Genomic DNA, 22,472 nt, shown 5'->3' on the forward strand with positions numbered 1-22,472 from the left:
TGACCATGAGTTCATCTGCGTGTCAATATGTTTATGTGTCAAATCCCATTTCTGAACAAATCAATAGCTCAAAAAGAGGAAAGAACACGCTGCAATAGTATAGTTAAAGTCCACTCCTCCTGAACCCCAATGGATATTATGGGACTGGACCGTAACATGGTGCAACAAATACATTTTCCACAAAATAAAGCAGAACAAGCAAAACATTCACCAAACTAACTAACTTACTGGATTATGCATTTTATAGATAGATAGATAGATAGATAGATAGATAGATAGATAGATAGATAGATAGATAGATAGATAGATAGATAGATAGATAGATAGATAGATAGATAGATAGATAGATAGATAGATAGATAGATAGATAGATAGATAGATAGATAGATAGATAGATAGATAGATAGATTTAAAAATACTCCTGTAGAAGTTGAAGTATCAACTCAAGTTTTTTACTCAAGTAAAAGTATAAAAGTACTGGTTTCAAAACTACTTAAAGTATAAAAGTAAAAGTAATGTTAGGGGGAAAAAAGCCAATGCAAACATATTAAAGAACCATATATGTGTAGTATTAAGCATTAACATGTGTTTCAGAGAGCAGGAGATATGATGACTAGTTGCCTATAATTATTGTAATGGTGCAAAAAGTCAAACTTCAGAGGCATGTTATCATTTATCCTAACCTTTATTGGAATGTACATCCAAGTTTAGTTGCAGGAATCTGAGGGAACGGATGTAAGAACAAAACTGGACAAGAACATCTGAAACAACCACAACCAAATTCACTCTATCCGGATGGAGCAATTTAACTGGATACCGGTAGTTTTTTTTAAAGGCCGAAATGAAATAGAGTAATGAGGCTGTTTTTAAAATGTAAGGAGTAAAAAGTACAGATAATTGCGTGAAAATGTAAGGAGTAAAAGTAAAAAGTCGTCTGAAAAATAATGACTCCAGTGAAGTATAGATAACCAAAATTTCTACTTAAGTAAGGTAACAAAGTATTTGTACTTTGTTACTTGACACCTCTGGTTATTTCCTATTACTAATATCAAATTTGTGAAGAAAGGTGAAGAAAGCCGGCTCTGTCCTGGGCTGCAGTCTGGACCGGGTGGAGGTGGTGAGGGAGAGGAGGATGGTGGCTAAGCTGTCCTCCATCATGGACAATGTCTCCCACCCCCTTCATGAGACTGTCAGAGCCCTGGAGAGCTCCATCAGTGACCGGCTTCGTCACCCACGATGCACCACCGAGAGGCATCGCAGGTCCTTCCTCCCCGCTGCCATCAGACTGTATAACCAGGCCTGCTCTCAGTAGCCAGTGGACAATAATATGACAATAATATATGCAATAACATAAGATGTGCAATAATATAAGATGTGCAATATCTGCCAATCTGCCAGTCTACCTCACAACACTCCAGCTGCTTTTTTTGCACTGTTTCTTCTTTCAACCAACTGTATATACTGTTCATATTTCTGTGATTATACATATTTGATATATATTTTTTTTATTTTTTATATATTTTTATTTCTGACTTTTTAGTCTTTTTACCCTTCCCCTGCATGTGTGTGCTAAGTGTACTGCTGACAACAAAAATAAGTTTCCCCACTGAGGGAGAAAATAAAGGATATATTACCGTATCTTTCATGCCAAAGAAGAGACCTGTTTAATGAATGTTTTGTTTTGAAAGTCCCTACCGGAAGCCGTGTCTCTGTTTTTACCAGCCGCAGCTCGTCTACTAATGAGTCGTGACTGCAGACAGGCCGCCAGACGAGACAGCAGTCGCTCTTTGTTCCACTTCTAACGTCACGTCTCGGTGATTGATTTAAGTTTTGCTCTCTTTTTTTTTTTATTATTAACCACCGGAGGTTCTATTTGTGGTGGTTATGTGTGTTTGGTTGGCTGTGTTTGAACCGGCTTCTGCTGTTGTTTTCCTCCTGAGCGATGTTTCTCATCAGGATACAGAAGTAGGCTTCACTTCTAATTTCATCCCTTGATTTTCTCAAGAAAACCACGCAGAGCTTTGGACACCCAAAAGGTATTCAACATAAATTCAATGTAATTTTAAGTTTTTTTTGGTTTTGAATGCAAGTTTCAGTCTGGCAACCACCAGACAGCTATTGCTTAAGAGCCTCTCTGGTGATTGTTGAATGTTATTTATATAAACCTTGCGGATGTCTTGCAGTTTGATTTGCACCTTCAGTCTTTGCCGACCATGGAAACCACTCAGGTGACTCTGGCTCTGAGAGGAGAAACATCTCCAGGTATTTCAGAAATTACATTTTATTCATTGGGAGGGAAGGGGGTTATAATTTAAGGAGAAACCTAAACTTCAAATCTTTATTTGTGCGTACAACAAAAAGAAGTTTTTGTGTATCAGTTTTGGGAATCAAACTGTGGAATGATTTGAATTTGGAGTTAAAAGAATGTACAAACATAAAACAATTTAAAAATAAATATAAAGACATAGTTTATTTGAGGTATAAAAATGAAGACTGTGTTTAAAGATCACCAGCTGTGTGTGTTTTGCTATTTAGTCATGCTGTCTTTGTATGTTTGTATAGATATACGTATCATAGTTATATTTATATCATAGTCATAGTATATTTATATCATAGTTATATTATATTTATGATAGAACTTACATTTGGTATTAAACAGGTTATTTTTGTAAAAATGATATATATTTATTTATACAAATTAGTGTAGAGTATAAAGCGTAAATACAGGCATATAATTTATGTTTAGTTGTGGAATATGGAGGATTTTTTGTGCCAAAATTAAATAAATAAATACATAATTAATTAATTAAATTGGGAATTAAATATATCATTAATTAATTAAATGTGACATTAATTAATTAAAATTAGAATGAAATATGTCATTAATTAATTAAAATACAATTCATTTTAAGTAAAAATATATATTTATTGTTTCAGCATTTAATTAATTAATGACACATTTAATTAATGATTTCGTGTTGCGTGTGAATCATGAAATGTAAAACTGCATTTAATTAATTAATGACACATTTAATTAATTATTTCGTGTTGCTGAATCATGAAATGTAAATGTAAAACTGTCAGTTTCACTCATCAAACTCAGTGGGCGGATTCCAAACACCTCATTGGTTCCCCTGCACATCAAGTCAAGGCAAATCGAATCCACATAATGGATTGTTGCAGGGCTTCGGGACATATTCCGATAAACTAGGGCCACGTTCAGACTGCAGGCAAATCTGATTCATATCTGATTCCTTCTCATATCCGATTTTCAGGGCTGACTGTCCACACTGTTTTTAGCAAGTGTCCATATCGGATCTGGCTCTGTTCAGACTGGGCCACATTATGGACTGATCTGACGGGTTGCCGTAGCAACGACGGAGGCGTCACCCAGCGCGTGTATTGTGTGAAGTCATGTATTTCTTTTATATATATAAAAAAATCCCAAAATATCTGTACCGTTTCTGATGGGTCGGCACTGCGCATCATTTTTAGACATAAAAATGAACGCCTACCGCAAAAGTTGTGTCTCGGCGGAGGGACCCGACGTCCCAGCAAAATGAGAAACAGAGAAAGGTGTTCAGAACAAAACCACCAGCAAACTAACAAACCAACCAACAAAGCTCAGAGTTAACAAAACCAACCAGAAATATTACAACTAAAATAGAAAATAGAAAACATGTTATTATTGCAGGTTTAACATAGGTTTTGAGCATATGGGTATTATATTTCCATCATTAGGGAGAACCCCTATGACAGAATCATCACTGTCTAATGTTCTATCTAATGACAGAATTATCACTGTTTCAGCAGGTCTCTTAGTTTTATAATTCAGATTAATTTTCGTTTACATATAACATTGTTTGTAGTCACTTTAGTGCAATTTAAAGCTTATTTCTACAAATAAAATCAGCACTGTAGGCAGCGATCTTGGACCAGCGGCCACTCTGATTGGTCCAGCACGCTCACGTGACAATGTCGAAGCACTTTGTGTCAACTCCGCCTCTGGAAATAGTTCCACTTTTAAAACGTCGTTTTTGAAGCCAGTTTCCCGAGATCGGACTTCGACGACTAGATAAATGCTTGGCATCAATAGCTGTATATGTTGAAGTGAATGGCATGAGATAAAAAGTCGTGCGCACGAGATAACAATAATAATTTCCATGTCACCTCCAGGGCTCCGTACAGACCAAAGCAGTGGATTCCACTAGATTTGCGTTAGCTCCACCCACTGAGTTTGACGAGTGAAACTGACAGTTTTACATTTACATTTCATGATTCAGCAACACGAAATCATTAATTAAATGTGTCATTAATTAATTAAATGCAGTTTTACATTTCATGATTCACACGCAACACGCAATCATTAATTAAATGTGTCATTAATTAATTAAATGCTGAAACAATAAATATATATTTTTACTTAAAATTAATAGTATTTTAATTAATTAATGACATATTTCATTCAAATTTTAATTAATTAATGACACATTTAATTAATTAATGATATATTTCATTCCCTATTTAATTAATTAATGATGTATTTATTTATTTAATTTTGGCACAAAAAATCCTCCATAGTGGAAAGGGGGTGGGATTAAATAAGTTTATACTTCCTCCCACTCCTTTTCGAACATGTAACTGAAATATGTTTTTTGATGTGTTTTTTTTTTTTTCTTTATGTGGCGGAATGCCCACCTGTATTTGTTTTTCTTATCTTTTTTTTCTTGGTTTTTTTTTTATATATATACATGTTCGAAATAAATAAAAACGAACGAACATTTCTCTTGGGATGAACTGGAAAGTTAATGCAACCTAATTTTAAGTGAACTCCCCTTTCGCTTTTGTTATTCTTATTTCTTATATGATCCAGATATCTGCAGTTTCTTGCATTTATTTACATTTATTTTCATTTTAAATACATGATTAAAGTTAATGCTCTGTTAAAAGAGTGCAACGTTTTGAACATTTAATATGAATTTAGTTTTTGGATGTAAATCAACAGGGTAATAAAATGTTTGTTTTGTTTCAATGCATAGAACGGATTTTATTTTCTTCTAGATATTGATTGATTGAAGAATTTATTAGAAGAATTGCATAGGATCAGGTACAGTTTCATGACAGTACAGATTCGCTGATACAAAGTCAATTAAAAGGCATTATTCCAAGAAAGCATTACACTTGTTTACATTGGAGACCTTTTTAAACTGATATAACATTGAATGACATACAGGTAAGAAGCAGTACTTTGTAGGGAAGATTTTAAAAAAAGAAAAGGGGGGAATTACTGTTATTTTGCACTGAGAGAGACTAAAAAGGTGATGGGACAAATAGAATAAGCTAGGTAATACAAAATAAAAGCAGAAAACAAAACAAAAAAAACAAGAAACAATAATCAGAAGGAACAGCGGGATGTGCAGTAGAGGCTTTGATTATTCCCAGTTACGAGTAGCAGCCTCCTGTAGGTGGCTTTTTAGGGCAGACTTGAAGGAGATTAGGGATTTGCTCTCTTTTATGGCTGTCGGTAAGGAATTCCACATGTTGGTAGTGTAGGATGCAAACGAATTTGAACCTTTCTTGGAGTTAACCCTGGGCTGAAAGTGATTATTAACCACTTGATTGTTTCTGTTTAGTTTACCTGTAAAAAAAACACTGCTTTGTCCGTTCATAGGTGAGCTGATTGCAGTCGTCGGCAGTTGTGAGGCCCTGGGAAGCTGGATCTATCAAAAAGCAATCCCTTTACATCCTCTTGGTGATGAAGAGTACGTGAAACTCCAAACCTACTGCTGTTTTTCCTTCATATACAGTTTATCTTTAAACTTTGCCAATATATGGCCTATCCGGCTGCAAAATGGGATCTTTTGTAAATATTTCACCAATGAAGTTTGTTCTTCTTTTTGATATTTTATACATTTATTTTCAACAACAGACACACATGGACTGTGACAGCCACTGTTCCCAGAGGCGTTGTTTCCAAGTATCGCTACTTCAAAGGCTACTTTCTCGAGTCAAAGGTGAGTGTCCTTTCTATAGGGTTGTGTAGCCAGGTCATCTGCAGATTTGCTTAAAGTTGTTGTGGTCTTGGCGTTTGTTGCCACAAGAGTAAATATTGTTTATTCATTTGTTTAAAGAGTGCTTTGACTATGCCATTGTTTCATGAACTAATGCATGTCCTTTTGCAGCTCATCAACTGAGAGAGCAGAAACAAATTTTCCCTTTTTTTTTTTTTTCTTTTTTGATTTCAAGAATGAAAGTAAATTGGAGATTATGGTGTGTAAGAAATGTGTTTCCATAATTGATATGAACATAATTCTCTGAATCTTTTGGACTACTCTGTCAGGTCCTGTTCACACCTGGTAATAGTAGGCGTCTTGAATGATCACAAGTGGAACTGTACAGACGTTAATACACCTAACACTCGCGCTCCATCCACACTACTATTTTAAACCATGAAACTTTTTCATCATACTATGACGTAGCCACACAGATTTCCTTCATGATTTTGCTATTCTAGCTTATAAGGTATCCTATGGGGATTCACTAAACCCATTAAGGGAATATAATACAGAGATGTACCTAACGACTGGGTAAACTACAAGATGGAGATAAAACAGCAAGCACTACTTTCCTTAGTATCAGCTGTTATAAAGCCAGAGCTGTTTGTATTTAATAAAACAACTACCACCACGTGTAGGAGTAGACTCCATTAAGAACTATTATAAGCACAATCCGTGCCAGAGTTATTTCCAGCTGATTTTCCTCGAGCTCCCATTCCCTAGAAGCGTGGGTGTAGTGTGACATGGATGGAGACATTCTTAACACAGAGCTTTAACCCTACGGTTGATCTGTTTTGTTTTTGAACTTCCATTTTTGGAATGCATACAGACTAGAGAGGACATAGTCACGTTGAGATCTCATTGGTCAGATAGCATTAGGATGTTTTTTCCGGGGCACGAATAAGGAAAATCTCCTCAGCAGATGTCCAGAGATGCATTCCATGTGAGCAGCTGGGGGTTTACAAGCCCCCCCCCAAATGCTTCTTTCTTACCCGTACAGTGTCCAGAAATTTTTATTTTTTTTGGCATTAAACCTAGTGTGCAGATGTCTCACCAATATAAAACCACTTTTTTTAATGTTCATTTTGAACACAGCAGAGCTTTGGCTCTGCTCCATAGGTCCTCGTGGCTGCCACGTATTTCTTGAACAGAATGTGTCCATCCAAGCCTTCAACATTCCTATCTTAAATGTAAAATCTGAACTGATTGTTGAGCCTTGGGGTTGGCAGAATGCATTGGTGGACATTTGAAAGACTTGTGCATTATGTTGCAGCCAGAGAAGCTACTTTTTACAGTTGGCAGAGCAGTTTAATGTATCTGTTTTGCTTCACATTTCTGGTGTAGTATCAGAACTCTCCAGTTCATAAACACCAGTTTTGGTCAGCAGAGGTGCAAGACACAGAGCTCACACGGGTTATTTTAGTTTTTTTTTGATTAACACTATTGACTTTCATTTCAGTATCTAGCTGTTTATGTAACCTGGTCAGATCAAATATCACTGAGTGTACACGGTCCTCTGACTGTACACGATCCATCAAGACACATGGTAATGCCAGGCGTGAACAGTTTGAGGTCAGTGTTGTGGAATTTCCAGCCACAGGCAAACTGACCTGCTGGTTTCTACTAATCTGTCACATGGGCCTTAACTGAACGTTTGCTAAGCTCCCTTACACCATGGTGTATATCTATAGTTAAATACTCAGGACCACTGTTTACCTTTTTTAACAAAAAAAAACAAACAAAAACTGCTGATATTTCTAAAACTATTTCAAACTGTAATGTATTTAGTTTCTTTGTTTAACGTGAGTGTGATTCTCATTTTGTGAGTCGCAGGACTTGTTTTGACTATATTTTCTCATGTGTTTGTGCACCGTTTTAGAAGATACCTTACTCTGGTAGGCCTTCAGTTTGTGTTTTACATGAGACTTGCTAGTGTCTTTAATTTAACTTATGAATAAATTAGAAAAAAGAGACTTTATCAGCAATAAACACAAGACGACCCCACTATATGGACTTCATTGATAGTTGAATAAATGACTAATGCTGGGCACAGTTTTGATCAGTTTTACCACCATGTAATTTTAAAATAGATGACTAGATATATTGGACTATTGTTGCTAAAGATAACATCAATTGGACTCACAGATGAAAAAGAGATCCAGTGTCTAACCAGACAACTGTAACCAGGGTTTCTTTTTTTCCCCCTCACTAACAAATCCACTTTTCAGATTTCAACCCATGGTGGCTGACTGCCCTAGCAGGGGATTGGTGACTATACCAGCTCTTAAATCCTTTCCTACCCTCTGGTCCAAAGATGCCTCTGAGACCAAGCTGACAAGTAGACTTATTTAACAGATTTGAAAACCCTAACATTGTACCCAACATTGGAATTGCAGAGTGCAGGTGGTCCCTCTCAAGTGATAGTCAATAAGTGGGAGACCCATCATCAGCCCCGCACGATGAGCCCCACAGGTATAAAACTAAAAGAAAATGGTGCACGGTTTGGTTAAATGTGTTGTACTTAAAAACTCCCATTCCCTTTCCTGGCCCTTTCTTGTTTTTACGGCAGCTGAAATGTACAAAGTACTGCAGTGTTTTCTCTTCACAACACTGTAATTTACTGGTTACCCTTGAAACGCTGCTTTTTTTGGCATTGTGCCCTGTGAGGGATAGGACGGAGCACTCGCTGGACCAATCTATAGCTTTAGAAGAAACACTGCAGTGCAATAGATGACATAACCGATTTTTATAGACATATCTATTTAATGTTCCATTTAACTAGCTTTAATCAGGCTGTTTGGCTGATTTTATGAGTTAGATAGGATGAGAAGTTACAGCCTGCCCACACCCACATCTATACCCTCATTTGATCAAAGTCACCCTGTTTTTTGGGGTTTTTAGTTTTTTTTATCTAGTAAATGCTCAAGTCGTAATATCCTGCTAAAGTAACACTAATCCCTCCTGACATTTGAATGATATTTTGAAAATGAATTAATGCTTGTTGAACCAAGTCAAATTCCGAGCAAACCAATGATTCTTCATATCTGGTTTAAACAGTTAAAGTGAGAGTTTTCTTTGACAACTACAAATGCTTTGGTTTGATATGACTTGCACTTCTGTTGATTAAGATATTTTTTATCCTTTTGCTTTTTTTAATGCTCTTTCATTTTATTATAGCACACCTGGATATTGACGATGGACAATTTGGAATTCACAGTAAGTTGGATTAAAAAAAATAATGAGCAACACATAAACTTGACTTTATTTACCTTTTTATATTTGTTTACAGTATTTTAAATCTCAGACCCAGAAAAACTGCATTACTGTGTTTCCCAATGATTTAGGCTCCTGTTCTGCTCATGTTTTAGGGTTGTTCATTTAGTTGAACAAAGAGTAGCCTGATACAGTAGCTGTCTGCAGCTCTGTGCTCGGCATTCATCATGAACAAAGTCGATGTGAGGCCTAATCACACGCTGTCCTCTTTCTCTATAGATGGGGTGCATTTCGTTGACTCAGGGTGGCTCACATGCCAGACTGAAATTCGCCTGCGTTTGCACTATAGCAAGATGCCTCCGGTGTCCATCACCAAGAAGAAGTTCAAGAAGTCTCGCTTCAGGTATGGATGGTGACACACACACACACACATATCTATATCTATATTTACAGTATACATAAACACACACCTTATTGGCCTGTTACCTACCCAAACATGGGGCTGGGCGATATGGACCAAAAGTCATATCTCGATATTTTCTAGCTGAATCGCGATACTCGATATATATCGATATTTTTTCTGTGCCATAATTGGGGTTTCCCCCCAAAGCATTATAGCATAGCATCTCTGTTAGCTTCATTATTTCTGAGGCAAACCCTTAAAAAAACAGTCAGTTTTAATACAAAGCCTCGTGCCAAATGTCACACAGGTTCCTTTATTAACAGAGGTCTGCACAATATCAAAATGTATAAAACAAATGAAATAAAAATAAACTGCCTGCATATATAGAATAAAAATGCTTCTTGAATAAAATAAAACAAATATCCCTTTCCTGCATAACAATTAAATTAAAATACACTGTGCAATTAATACAATGTAGACAGTAACAGGCAGACTTTTCCACTGAGGTTGACAGTTGTGCAAATAACAAAACATTTGTGCAAATCTCAAATAAAACATTCAAGTCAATTTGTCACAAAATAAGCTATATCAAAATCATAATTGTTTTTTTTTTTTTTTTTTAAATCGATATAAACGATATTGTCTCGTACCATATCGCGTTTAAAAATATATCGATATATATTAAAATCTCGATATATCGCCCAGCCCTACCCAAACATATGATTTATTTGTAACTAAGATAAGAATTTCTGAGTATAATGTATATTTGACTTTTATGTTACTTGCCTAACAGGATCAAGCTCACAATAGAGGGCATTGAGGAGGAAGAGGAGGATGATGAGCTCAGTCCTACTTCGCTGCATGAGACGACCACCACTTTGGAGATCAGTGTGATTAGTGCCAATGGATATAAGTCACGTCACTCTCAGCCGGAGTGTGGTTACGCCCTGGATCCCTCCCAGTGGACTGAGTACAGTATCCACACCATGGAACCTGACAACCTTGAGCTCACCTTTGAGTTCTTTGAGGTAATATTGCCTCATAAATCTGTGCAGAATTAAGATTACTTTTTTTGTATCTTGAATTTATGCTCTACCTATTCTGTCCTTGATTACAGGAGGATATGAGTGAGCATGTAGTTCAGGGGGACACCCATCCAGGACATGTGGGGGCCGCCATCCTCCTCTCCTCCACATTTTTAGAGAGTGGCAAAGACGGCGGAGTAGTTACACTTCCCATAATGGGACGAAATGCAAGGCAGACGATTGGGAAAGTAAGAGGTAAGATTAAATGTTTTAGATGCGTGTCTGTTGGTACTCCACAGCACAAAACATTCGTAATAATTTTGGATTGGAGAAACAAGCGGGTGATGCAACGTGCATAGCCTCCTGAGCAGTTTGAGCTCTCATTTACAGTCATGCATGCTTATTTTTACTTTGTTATTGCATTTTAGTGGATTACCTGGTGATCCGTCCAATCCAAGGAGTCCAATGTGACATGAGCTCATCCTTCACAAAGCACTGGAAGAAAAGAAGTACTCTGGATGTGGGTCACAGAGGAGCGGGCAGCACATGTGCAGCAAAGTGAGGCTCAGAAAAAAAACCATATCACAGTATCCTGTCTAATTACCAGTGATATTTAGCAGCATTTATATATAATACATTATTAAGATCTCATTGGTTTGGAAAGAAACTACAAATATTTAATGACAGTTCAGCTAAACTCAATGAATTTAAATTTTTTATAGACATTTTTTTTTTCCTTTTAATTAAAGTAGTTTTGCTTCAACACTAAAACAACAAAATAATCTGCATCTGAATGATACTTACAAACCCTATTTAAAAAAATATGTAATCACCACTGTAGAGGGATGTTTATTCAGCAGTTTAATTTTGTTAACTCACAGGTTTTGACACAAGACATCTGATTGCTCTGGCTTTGTAAAACACATCTTCAAAAAAGGTGCTGTAGTTTACAACTCAAAAAGAAACATCCAAAAGTATAATTACAAAAGTCATCAGGAGTTAAAAGGGAAAATGCTTGCAGAACATCACAAGCTTGGCCCAGTTACTAGAAATATGGCTCTGACAAGAGAGTTGTCAGTTGAAACTGTGGAAATAATTTTAAAACTGTCAAGAGGTTAATTAATTAACGATGCCAAAAGATCTTTGTTGCTCCCAGTGAGTTTGGACACTCTATGAACAAAATAGGAAGGTTTTCAAAGGTTGGCACATGGGTAGATCAAATAAAATGTTTTAGTGTCAGGACAGAAAACTCAAAGCAACACATGTTAAAACCAGAAAATCCACAAAAAGTCAAAGCAGGAAAAAAACAAGGCTGCAGTGAGCTAGGGAGAAACATTCGCTGACTTTGGATTATTAGGTGAATGTGTGTGAGTTTGATCTTCATTTGGCATGGGGATGATGCCAGAGCTTTTTCTAGAGGCATTTTTTTCCTTTTATTCAATCTTGAAATGGTTTCTGATACATGTTTTACAAAGCCAGAAGTTTTAGCTGTTTTTTTTAATAAAGAAGTTTTGTCACAATTGTGACTTATTTTTTCCCTACAAAATATTACGAATGAACATCCTCCAAGAGTGGTCTTGGCATTTTTTTTTGCCAGGTGTTGTAAACATGTGTCAAATGATTTTTATGTGTTTTAGACACCACAGAGTCCGAGAGAACACAATAGCCTCATTCAAAAGTGCTGCTAAGCATGTAAGTGGGAGTGACGATCAATGTTTGGCTGAATACCGTCTTTGGTGTGACACCTGTTTTTAAATACTTTTTATTTGTGTATTTAAAGGGTGCAGCCTTTGTAGAGTTTGATGTTCACCTCTCCAAGGATGCTGTGCCTATCGTATACCACGATCTCACCTGCTGCATATCCACCAAGAAGGTGATTTAAGTCCCTGTTCTTCTTAGCACTTAAGCTTTGCAGCTTTTGCTCCACTGATAATTGTCCATCACCCAACAGAAGAATGACAAGAACCTGGAGCTTATTGAGGTCCCAGTCAAAGACCTGACATACGACCAGCTGCAGCTTTTAAAGGTAAAACTCCTGCGATAGTTCAACTGAGTCCGTCAGGATGGTGTCAGTTATTGTCTTAAAACCTGCTGTGCTGCTTCTGTCTCTCTTTGTTTGTTCACTGATAAACTGTTAACTTGAAAAGCCGGCTTTACTTTGCTTAAGGAAGCAACTGCAAAAGTTGCTGATATGGATTTTTAACATTGGAATTTCCCTTTGGTGTACTGTATGCAGAGAATACATGTTTAAAGATGTGTTGCTAAACTACATGCTGAAACAATAATGCAATAAGATTGACAAGGGAATATCCTGTAGAGAAGTCAGGAATTCAGCATATGTTTGAAAGCTGTGGCAAAATCTATATCAAGGATATACACACATAACTTAAGTCTCTCATACTAACAGCTGGACCAAAAATTGGGCAATTAGCCATGTAACCATGAATAATGCCAGGGGCTCATTTAAAGACATGCAAAATTGGATGAAAACCAGCCAGGTGTGTCCAAACATGTAAAACATGTTAAAAAATAAAGGAATAAAAAATTGCAGAGCAGTGTGCCCTGAGGAACGGGTTTGGGAAACACTGCCTTATTTTATCACATGACAGCTAGTCCTCAGCAGCTTAATGCACGTCTGGGTTCATCTGGAAAAGAACGCCAGATGTTGTCTCGTTGAGGAAGTGGAAAGGGTTTCAAGCATAACTTGCAAATATCTATTCTCATGAGAGCATTGTGTAAAATAACTGCACCTGAAAGCAACAACTTCACCTACAGATTTGATGATGAAAGGACAAGAATGGGCTTGTTGATCCAATTAGTATTTACACAAATTATGTTCTGTTTTTGTGTAGCTGGCCCATGTCGCTGCAATGAAAGGAAGCGATCTCAAAGGTATGCACGGACGTGTTACTTTGTTTTGCTTGTTACTGCTCCTTTTCCTGCTGTACTTTCAAGTCGTTCAGTTATAAAATTCTGATAACATGTTATTAGGCAGTTGGCCAGTCTTATGCAAGTCTATTTTATTTCAGCCTTGTTACATAAGTTACTGTAGATACTTGTGCCGGGTGTGGACAATTGGACTGGCATGGATCCAATTAAGATAAACGATTGCTTTGTTTGCTTAATGATACAAAATGGCATCGGGGAACTGGATGTTTTGTGTAATTTGAGTTGTATGAACAAGCTTTTCTTTTGGATGTTATGCAGATCTCCCGGATGAAGATGATGATGTCGATGAACATCAGCCATTCCCGTCACTGTCCCAGGTAACTGACATAATGATGATCATTAATGGTAGTTGTTGATAATAATAATATTATTATTATACTGTATCTCTTAATATGTTCTATACAAATAAATTAAATTGCCTATATCTCTAGTTTATCTGTCACAGTAAAATGAATTAATATTTTTGTACTTCTAAAGATTTTCCAAGCCGTTCCTGAACATGTTGGGTTCAACATTGAGCTCAAATGGATCAGCCAGATGAAGGTGATTATTCTAAAGCAGAATTTAAAAAGAAGAAAGAGGAAGAAAAAAACAAGCTGATGTTTTTGCTACTTTTATATTTACAGGATGGGTCATGGGACGGAAACCTGTCGTCCTATTTCAACATGAACAAGTTCCTCGACATCATCCTGTCATGTATTCTGCAGAAAGGTGGACAAAGACGCATTGTCTTCTCCTGTTTTGACCCGGATATCTGCACAATGTGAGTGCAGCTGAAACAAGAATTGGCACACTAATTTGAGTATAGAAATTTTAGGCAATCTGAACAAAAAAAAGGTTTTATATGAAACCTTTTTAGGATTCTGTAATATTATTTAGACAATTTGAAGGTTTTTCTTGTCAGAGAGGGTTAAGTCATACATTAATGCTCCTCAACAGCCAATGAAATCTCTGTATGGCCTCCCTCTTTTCCTTCAGGGTGCGTCAGAAGCAGAACAAGTACCCCATCCTCTTCCTCACTCAGGGAATTTCAGAAAAATATCCTGAACTGATGGACATCCGATGCCAGACTACTCAAATTGCTGTCAGCTTTGCCCAGAGTGAAAATATTCTGGTGAGCAATTTGTATTCTACAGTTGCTTTTTGAAAATATATCTTATAAAATGGTTACATTGCAGGTAAAAGGTAAAATGTTTAAAAAGTGGATCGATGTCTTGCTCTCATCTGATGGAGTTGATCTGTCACTTCTCCAGGGAATCAGTGCCCACACCGAAGAGCTGTTGAAGCACCTTAACTACATTGGGGATGCCCAGTCCAAAGGCCTGGTGGTGTTCAGCTGGGGAGATGACAACAATGACCACGAAACCAGAAGGACGCTGAGAGAGCAAGGAATCAATGGGCTCATTTACGATAGGTAGGTTGAATTTTAACATTCATATCTGCTGCCACATTTATTTGTGCATTGTAGATTATAAACATGGTGTCATAAAAGTATTTTATTAAAAAAAGACAAGTCAAAAAGAAACTGAGCAGAGAAACAAACAGAAACCAAGGCAAGACACAGTCTGGAAGAAAACAGTACGGACCAGCAGGAAGGAAGGGAAAGGCATGACAAGATCTACTCATAGGACTTGGTGAAACTCTGGTGCAAACAAGGTGGGAACAAGGGAAGTCAAAACAAAACTTAAATGAAAGGAACAGGAACAGATATAAACCCCAACCCGTGACAAATTGACGTCAGCGTGCTCTTTATCGAGTATTAGTTCAGAAAGAGGAACACATTTCATGTCTCATCTTGTGTACTTCTACACAGTCATTACATTATCATTACAAATAACTTTGATCATGTTAAACAACAAAGAATGTCTTAAATGCAAACCGAAATTCACAGAAAAAACAGTGATAAGTTTTTAATTCTGTGAACTGTTGTTGATATACCGTATTTTACAAGGAAGTCAATTTGCCCCCTGCTTTACGTTATTGTTTCTACCGGTCATCACCTAAAGCACTCGCAATCCACACTGAGATGCCTGTGTTTTTTGTTTCGTCAAAGAAATCAGTCTGTGGCTCACATGACAAGCTGTGGATCATCTGTGGTCATTTACAACCCTAGCTTATGATTGATTTTATTTATTTATTTTCTTCCTTCTCCCCTGACATTGCCCACACTTTGCAATATAGATAGTAGATAGATCTTGATCTTGAACATATTTACAAGAACGTCACATTAGTGATTCAGATGATATGAAAATTCTTTTCGAGATGGAAAAACTAATTCTGTCTAACATGTTAATATTTTGGCTCATTGCTTTTCATTTTTGACTTTTAAATGAAGTGTGATTTATAATGTACATTGGTATTTTAATTATTAACAGCCAACTGTGTAAACAGCTGTGTTTACTGTTTTAACCCGAACGTCATTTGAAAGCAGCTGACATGATACTTGTCATATCTACAATAGTATAAACCTCATGCTTTCTGTTTTGGGGTTGTTTTTTTTCAGTTAATTATTCTTAAGTCATATTATCAAAATGATTAACAAAATATTGAAATACGTTTTTAAAAAGTAATACTTGAACTTGGTCATATTTAATTTTTTTTTACCTGTTTTCAAGGGTATCAATTATTCAGTGATACAGTTTTTAGAGTAAAGTGCTTAACTGAAGTTAGAGTATTGCTGATATCCAAAGGGATGCCAGACTTATCAACTTCTCCTTTTCAAGAACCAGGCACTACACATTTTCTCAATTCAATGCGAACATCACACCATCTTCTTTTAAAGAGTTAGGACATACAGTATGAAATCTGATTCTGCACACAAACTGTTTCTCGTAAAGATGCACCTACTCTGCTAATCAGGTGTAGGGCTGGGTATCGATTCAAGAATCGATTCGATTCCGATTCTTAATATTCAGAATCGATTATCATGATTCGATTCGATATTGGCTTAGTGTTATTTAAAATGTTTTTTGAGCTGTTGCCTGAATTATGACTGTAAAATAACTAGTGAAATAATAATTTCACAATTACTGTGAAATAACTAAGAAATAAATAACTCAAGCAGGCCTTTCAATATCCATTTAAAGTGCAAAAAAAGAAATTGCAACAGTTCATGCAGTAAACAAATCATTTTAGCTTATCTAATTTATTCTGTCACCACGCACACATATTGCCATGAAGCATCTGGCATTTTTCAGAAGTGTCATGACAAACTGTGTGTCTGACTACTGGGATTAAAGTTCACCTGGCGAAAATGATGAAAAATAAAAAAAAAATAAAAAAATCGATCTTTAGACATAAGAATCTATTTTTAGGAATTAATATGAGAATAGATTTAGAATCGGAAAATCTATTTATTTTTTTTCAACACAGGCCTAATCAGGTGTCCAGTTTTGTTCAAGTGGCGTCCTCTTTTTATGGTACCGTCTGCAGACTGGTCTGTGTCAGCATGTTTTTCAGGTATTGCAGTGTTATGTAATATAGCACCGGCCGACACGCGAGTCCTTTGGCACTCGTTACTTTCAGCCAAAACACGTGATTATTCATCGACTAATTTGAGCGTGACATGAATGGACAAGATGTGCTGGCCCTGTTACATAAAGGCCGGGTTGCTATCAGTGTTGAATAGCTTCCCTGCGTCTGGGTGGAACTGAGCAGTCAGCAGAGCCTGTTTGTTCAGCCGTTTCACTGTATCACTGTACAATGACATTGGCTTTATATTCACGTTTGCCCAGACTCTTGCTGACCTCTGCAGAACAAAACATGGGAAGCCCTTATTACAACACAGCAGTAACACTTAGCTGGTTGAAAAACCCCACATCTCAAGATTGCTGTAATAACTGTGCCTTTTTTCTTCCAGAATTTGTGAAAGCTCGGTGCCATATTTTGACTCAAGTTCTACAAGTTCCTGTAATGTCTCTTTGGTTCCTGCGTCTTGTGATTTACTCACTTTACACCCCCTAAGCTTGTTTTTGGCTCCCCGTTAGATACGACCTTGAATGAATCTCACTCATCAAATGCTGCCGGAACGCAAGGTTCCCTTACAATGATACATGAGGCGGTTGACCAATCACATTTCCAGCAGCTTTCCAGTGGAAACATAATATAGTTTCATGAAAAAAATCTAAACAGAGGCTATACTGGTCAGCTGTCATGTTTATCATTAATTTTTTTATTTTTTTTAGGCTAAATCCTTTAGCAGATAACTAGGACACTTCCTTTTTTAATTTTTTCTCATTTCTGTCTGCAAATGCTCTGAGCTTTGTTTTGAGAATGCTTTTGAAAGGCTTTATTTGCTTATAGATCTTATATTTTGACACAACAGCGGCACCAAGAGCGAGTGGCTTGTTAAATGCATGCGATTGATCGGTCTCTGAAGGTTTTTTTTTTTATTTAAATTTTTTATAAAATGTACTTTTAAGCAGATGTGGACGAGCATTATAACACCAAACCACCTTAATAAGCATCTAGGCATCCCATAAGTATTTATACCCATCTCAGAAATTTTATCAGATGTCACTGCATACTTTTATATTTTTCTGCACCTTTCAAGCCTGTGGATGTCCTGCCTGTACTTGCTTTGGAAACTGCTTGACTTCTTTGCGCTGGGGTTGATCGCACTGGGCACAGACTTTTAAGTCTTTGGTTGAGTCCGTAAACTTTAGTAATTCAGCACAGTCAGAATCTGTTGGGGCTGTTTTTCCCATAAGAAAACATGGGATGTCCATTGTTTTTTCACTGGGTTCACAAAGCCGGCAGCAGGCGTACTTGATTGTGTTCCCTTTCAGAGTCAGTAACTTATAAAGACCATGTTTTGTTTTTGTTTCTTGTGAATGTATGTTTTAGGTTGTTATTACAATAAAAGGTTTTCCTATATGACTTAATTTGCCTTGGTGCAGGTTGTTAAAGCAAATCACCTAAAAGTAAAAGAAAAACGGAAGCTCAGCACAGAGTAAACTTCCTGCCCAACTTCCTGACCCAGGAGTCACTAAACATTTGAAAGTTCTCAGAAAAGGCTCCTTTCTGCAGCCGGGATGTCAACCAGTGCAATCATTTCCAGAGCTGCAGCGCAAACTTAAGAGTAATATGAAGTAAAAGTTACGGTTTTGCTTGATAATTTAGAACCATACTGGGATAAGTTTAATATATGAGTTTTATATTTCTGCATCTTTCATAATAAAAATGAATCCATAAATCTAAATGATGGATCATTGTTGGTAGGTCGGTACCAGCAAAAGATCTTGTTGCGCTGGATTGCAAAACGGTGTATATAATTTGCGAACTTCAAGGGATTGAACTGATGCAGCGAAAGACACAAAAACAAAACAGTGTGGTTCACTGCAGTTATTTTGCCTAAAAATATTGCTTCCAAGCAAATTACTGAATGTGGCAGAATGAGCTTCTGAAGACGTTTTACATGTGTGAGGAGTCTTGTTTTATGAGCCACAAGCGTCAACTAAGCAGTCACTGAACCTAACTGCATGGATGTTTCCTCCTCTCTCCTCTAGTATCTGTGAAGCCCAAGGAGAGCAGCCAAACATCTTCCAGGTAGAGGGGAAACACTCCCTGCAGGAGGTGATTACAGAGGAGACCATGAAGAGCTCCACTTGCTCCTGCTACTCCATTCCCTGCTCCATGGCACCCTGCATGTCCTACAAGCCTCGTGGTGGCAGCGCCGAGTCTGATTCTGGACTCAGCTCTTCTTAAGTACCCCCATGCCCCCACCCTGCAGCATATTTCAATGTAGCATGTTGCACACACATTGAGAATGGCCAAGATTGGATTCAATGAAAAGCGTATACTAGAAAACTAAACTTTTGACAAGATTTATTCTGTCCTTACCCTCCTTTATGTGGTTACAGAAGGAGAACCATTCAGACCATATCTATTTCACTCAACTCAGTTGTGGAAATGGGTCCATATTTAGCCAAAAAGTATCAGTTGAGCCACTCAGGCTTGTAAATTGAGTTACCTTCTTTTTTTTCTGCGGCCTGTTTACACATCAGTCTATCCTGATGTTCTCAAACTGGGAAATTATACACAAAACTGCACAATAGATGTTTTACAGATGTTAAAGTGTGACATAACTGCAAAATGTGACCAGCTCCTTCATTGAATATCCTCCAGATCGTACCCACAGTGGGAAAAACAATGTTAAACAAACAGGAGAGTCACAAATACATGAGCCATTTAAAAATCAGTAATGCTGGTTTATCATGAAACATCCGTTTAAATCGAGATCTGTTCTCACATTGTCACAGTAACAAAACAAAATCAACACGGCCAAGCCATTACTTTCTGCAAGATGGGCACACTCCCTCAATGTTTTATTTTTTGTGTTCTTTTTTTATATGCACGCTTGTAGCTATTATATTTTAAGTTACTTTCATTGTCTTGAATAACAATGGGCAACAATTTGACACAATTTTTAGCAAAGCTAGAAACGCAGCAGAAAATGTGCAGCTTGAGGACAGTGCAGGTCTATATTTGGTGGCTCCACCTTTAAATGCCTTCAGACTTTAGTTTATTGACTTGACTGATTGTTATTGCACATCACACATTGATTACTGTGTATTTTATGTACTTAAGGTTTGCACATACTTGATTTTAGAAAAAACACAAATGTTTTGCCTCAGTTCATGTACATACCATATCCTTAAGGGGGACGTTTTATTTTCTGCTTCTGGCTCTTTGTATTCAACATCGTCACCTCTTTACTAGATTTTCAGTAAAGCTGTCTGTACCACTGTTACCTCGTGTACATTTATTCAGCTTCACAACACCAATAGTCTGGGACAAAAACAAAATACACATGAATTCAATTGTAATATGTTTTCTGTACAGTATCTGTATCATCCTGCAAAACGAATGATTGTTGAATCCATGCTCTGTAAACCTGTATGACTGAACTATCAGACCCAATGAACCATGTTTATAACTGCCTCTTGAAATGTAAATAAAGTTTGTGTGTACATATACATATTTGAAAATGTCTTTTTATATCTTTTGTTGCTGTTACATCCTGTAATATGAATATATATGATTGAAGACGGTTACTTATAACTAGGGCAGAGCAATTCATTTCATTTCTTCGTATGTGCAGTTTGCGTTTGGAACCTTTAGTGATTGATATTAAAATAATCCCAATTTTTAAGGTTCCATCATATGTTTCAGGCTATAAACTTCAATTTGTTGGGAAATGAAGTTCCACAATAGATGAAATTACAAAACAAAACTACATTAAATGGTCTAACGTTTCCGTAGTGCGTATGTTAGTGCAAGGAGTTTGTTTTTATTCTTTTAAGCATCAGAAATATTGTCAGTAGCTTATCTATGAAGTAGTGATAGCTTTACCTTTGAAGGACATGTTGTAAAAAACGTATCTCCAGTTTATGGAAGGCTGTAAACATGCCTGCGCTATTACATTTTAACAACCCTAAAAGAAACGAAACAAGGAAATATTGAGTAACTATTGCATCAGTATCGCAAAAAAAAAAAACAAGTACAACTTTCTGAAAAGGTAACAAATTTGACAATTTAATTACATAATAAAGTTCAATTTGTTGGGAAACATCTGAAGTACATCTGGACCAACGTCTACTTTTAATGGCTCATTAACATTAACACCAAAACTGTATTACCGCGGTTGAATTGGTTTGATATTGGATATTATGAATTCAACACCCATAAAACTTGTGATACATACCACTGATTTTGGTCAAACCACTTGTGATGTGTTCATGGTCATCTAGACTATATATCACAAAACAGTAATTATTAAAAAATCATATATATGAGCATATATATGGGCTGATTTAATGTGGTTTAATGAATTCAACACCCATTTAACTTGTGATACATATCACTGATTTTGGTCATATTGCTTGTGATGTGTTCATGGTCATCTAGACTATATATCACAAGAGAGTAATTATTATAAAATCATATTATGGGCTGATTTAATGAGGTTTAATGAAAACAATCGGTGTTATGTATCACAAGTTTTATGGGTGTTGAATTCATTAAACCACATTAAATCAGCCCATATATATGATTTTTAAATCAGCCCATATATATGCCCATATATATGATTTTTTAATAATTACTGTTTTGTGATATATAGTCTAGATGACCATGAACACATCACAAGTGGTTTGACCAAAATCAGTGGTTTGTATCACAAGTTTTATGGGTGTTGAATTCATAATATCCAATATCCAATATCAAACCAATTCAACCGCGGTAACTGTATTGTGTTTTACTAACTAACATGTAGTCTGACTTGCATAAACAAATCATACAAGTTAAAATGACATAAGCACTTTTCCCCTCCTCGTTTTCGTTTAAAGAAAATGTAGCATGGTAAATTATGGTTTTAATATTAAAAACTCCTCTACCAGTGTGCTCTGTTTAGATAAATGGGTTTGATGAGGGGTTTACTCTGTGCCTCTGTTAAGCAATGACGTGTGTGCTGCAAATGATCAATAACACATCAGTTATTCAAAGGTAAAAGAAGCAGCTCCTGTTATCATTATTATCGTCAACATTATATTTGTTGTTGATTATGTTTATGCTGTTGTTTCATTTTTTTTTTTACAAAGTAATGGGAAAGCATAACACTAAAAAGGCTGAAATCACACTGCATCAGTAGAAACCTTGATATCATACATCATCCTGCACTGAAAGTGAAGATCTTAGTTATTAATAACATCATAACATCATGAATCTTGAAATATAGGGCTTCAACTCTGCAAGGTATACATACCATATACTTGCTTAAACAATAAATAATTAGGTTAATGTGAGGAGACCTCAGAGAAATGACTC

The 22,472-nt window shown here is 36.5% G+C and overlaps 1 protein-coding gene across 4 annotated transcripts; it reads left to right on the forward strand.

The window, feature by feature from the left end:
- Window positions 1–1,734: 1,734 nt before the first annotated feature.
- On the forward strand, window positions 1,735–20,623 carry gpcpd1 (glycerophosphocholine phosphodiesterase 1). 4 transcript variants are annotated; one of them, XM_061707248.1, is made up of 21 exons: window positions 1,735–2,036; window positions 2,184–2,262; window positions 5,672–5,762; window positions 5,930–6,014; window positions 8,453–8,528; window positions 9,234–9,272; window positions 9,549–9,672; window positions 10,466–10,700; window positions 10,790–10,952; window positions 11,126–11,255; window positions 12,335–12,389; window positions 12,478–12,570; window positions 12,649–12,723; window positions 13,550–13,589; window positions 13,905–13,963; window positions 14,124–14,189; window positions 14,273–14,409; window positions 14,625–14,760; window positions 14,900–15,060; window positions 17,506–17,555; window positions 19,154–19,331. In XM_061707248.1, the coding sequence occupies exons 2-21, from the start codon at window positions 2,214–2,216 to the stop codon at window positions 19,195–19,197; spliced, it is 1,908 nt and encodes a 635-aa protein (XP_061563232.1). In that variant the 5' UTR covers window positions 1,735–2,036; window positions 2,184–2,213; the 3' UTR covers window positions 19,198–19,331. The 4 variants fall into 4 exon arrangements, with proteins under 4 accessions (XP_061563232.1, XP_061563231.1, XP_061563233.1 ...); XM_061707247.1 differs by lacking the exon at window positions 17,506–17,555 and having other exon boundaries at window positions 19,154–20,623; XM_061707249.1 differs by lacking the exons at window positions 1,735–2,036; window positions 8,453–8,528; window positions 17,506–17,555 and having other exon boundaries at window positions 2,215–2,262; window positions 19,154–20,623.
- The last annotated feature ends 1,849 nt before the right edge of the window (window positions 20,624–22,472 follow it).

Source organism: Cololabis saira, chromosome 18 (assembly GCF_033807715.1).
Source record: "Cololabis saira isolate AMF1-May2022 chromosome 18, fColSai1.1, whole genome shotgun sequence".
In the NCBI taxonomy this organism is placed as follows: domain Eukaryota; kingdom Metazoa; phylum Chordata; class Actinopteri; order Beloniformes; family Belonidae; genus Cololabis; species Cololabis saira.

Excerpts from the sequence above, each read along its gene's own strand:
- gpcpd1 (XM_061707247.1), top strand. The coding sequence starts at position 2,214 with ATGGAAACCACTCAGGTGACTCTGGCTCTGAGAGGAGAAACATCTCCA. Across the intron at positions 12,390-12,477 it reads TCAAAAGTGCTGCTAAGCAT|GGTGCAGCCTTTGTAGAGTT; the intron begins GTAAGTGGGAGT and ends GTGTATTTAAAG. Across the intron at positions 12,724-13,549 it reads ACCAGCTGCAGCTTTTAAAG|CTGGCCCATGTCGCTGCAAT; the intron begins GTAAAACTCCTG and ends GTTTTTGTGTAG.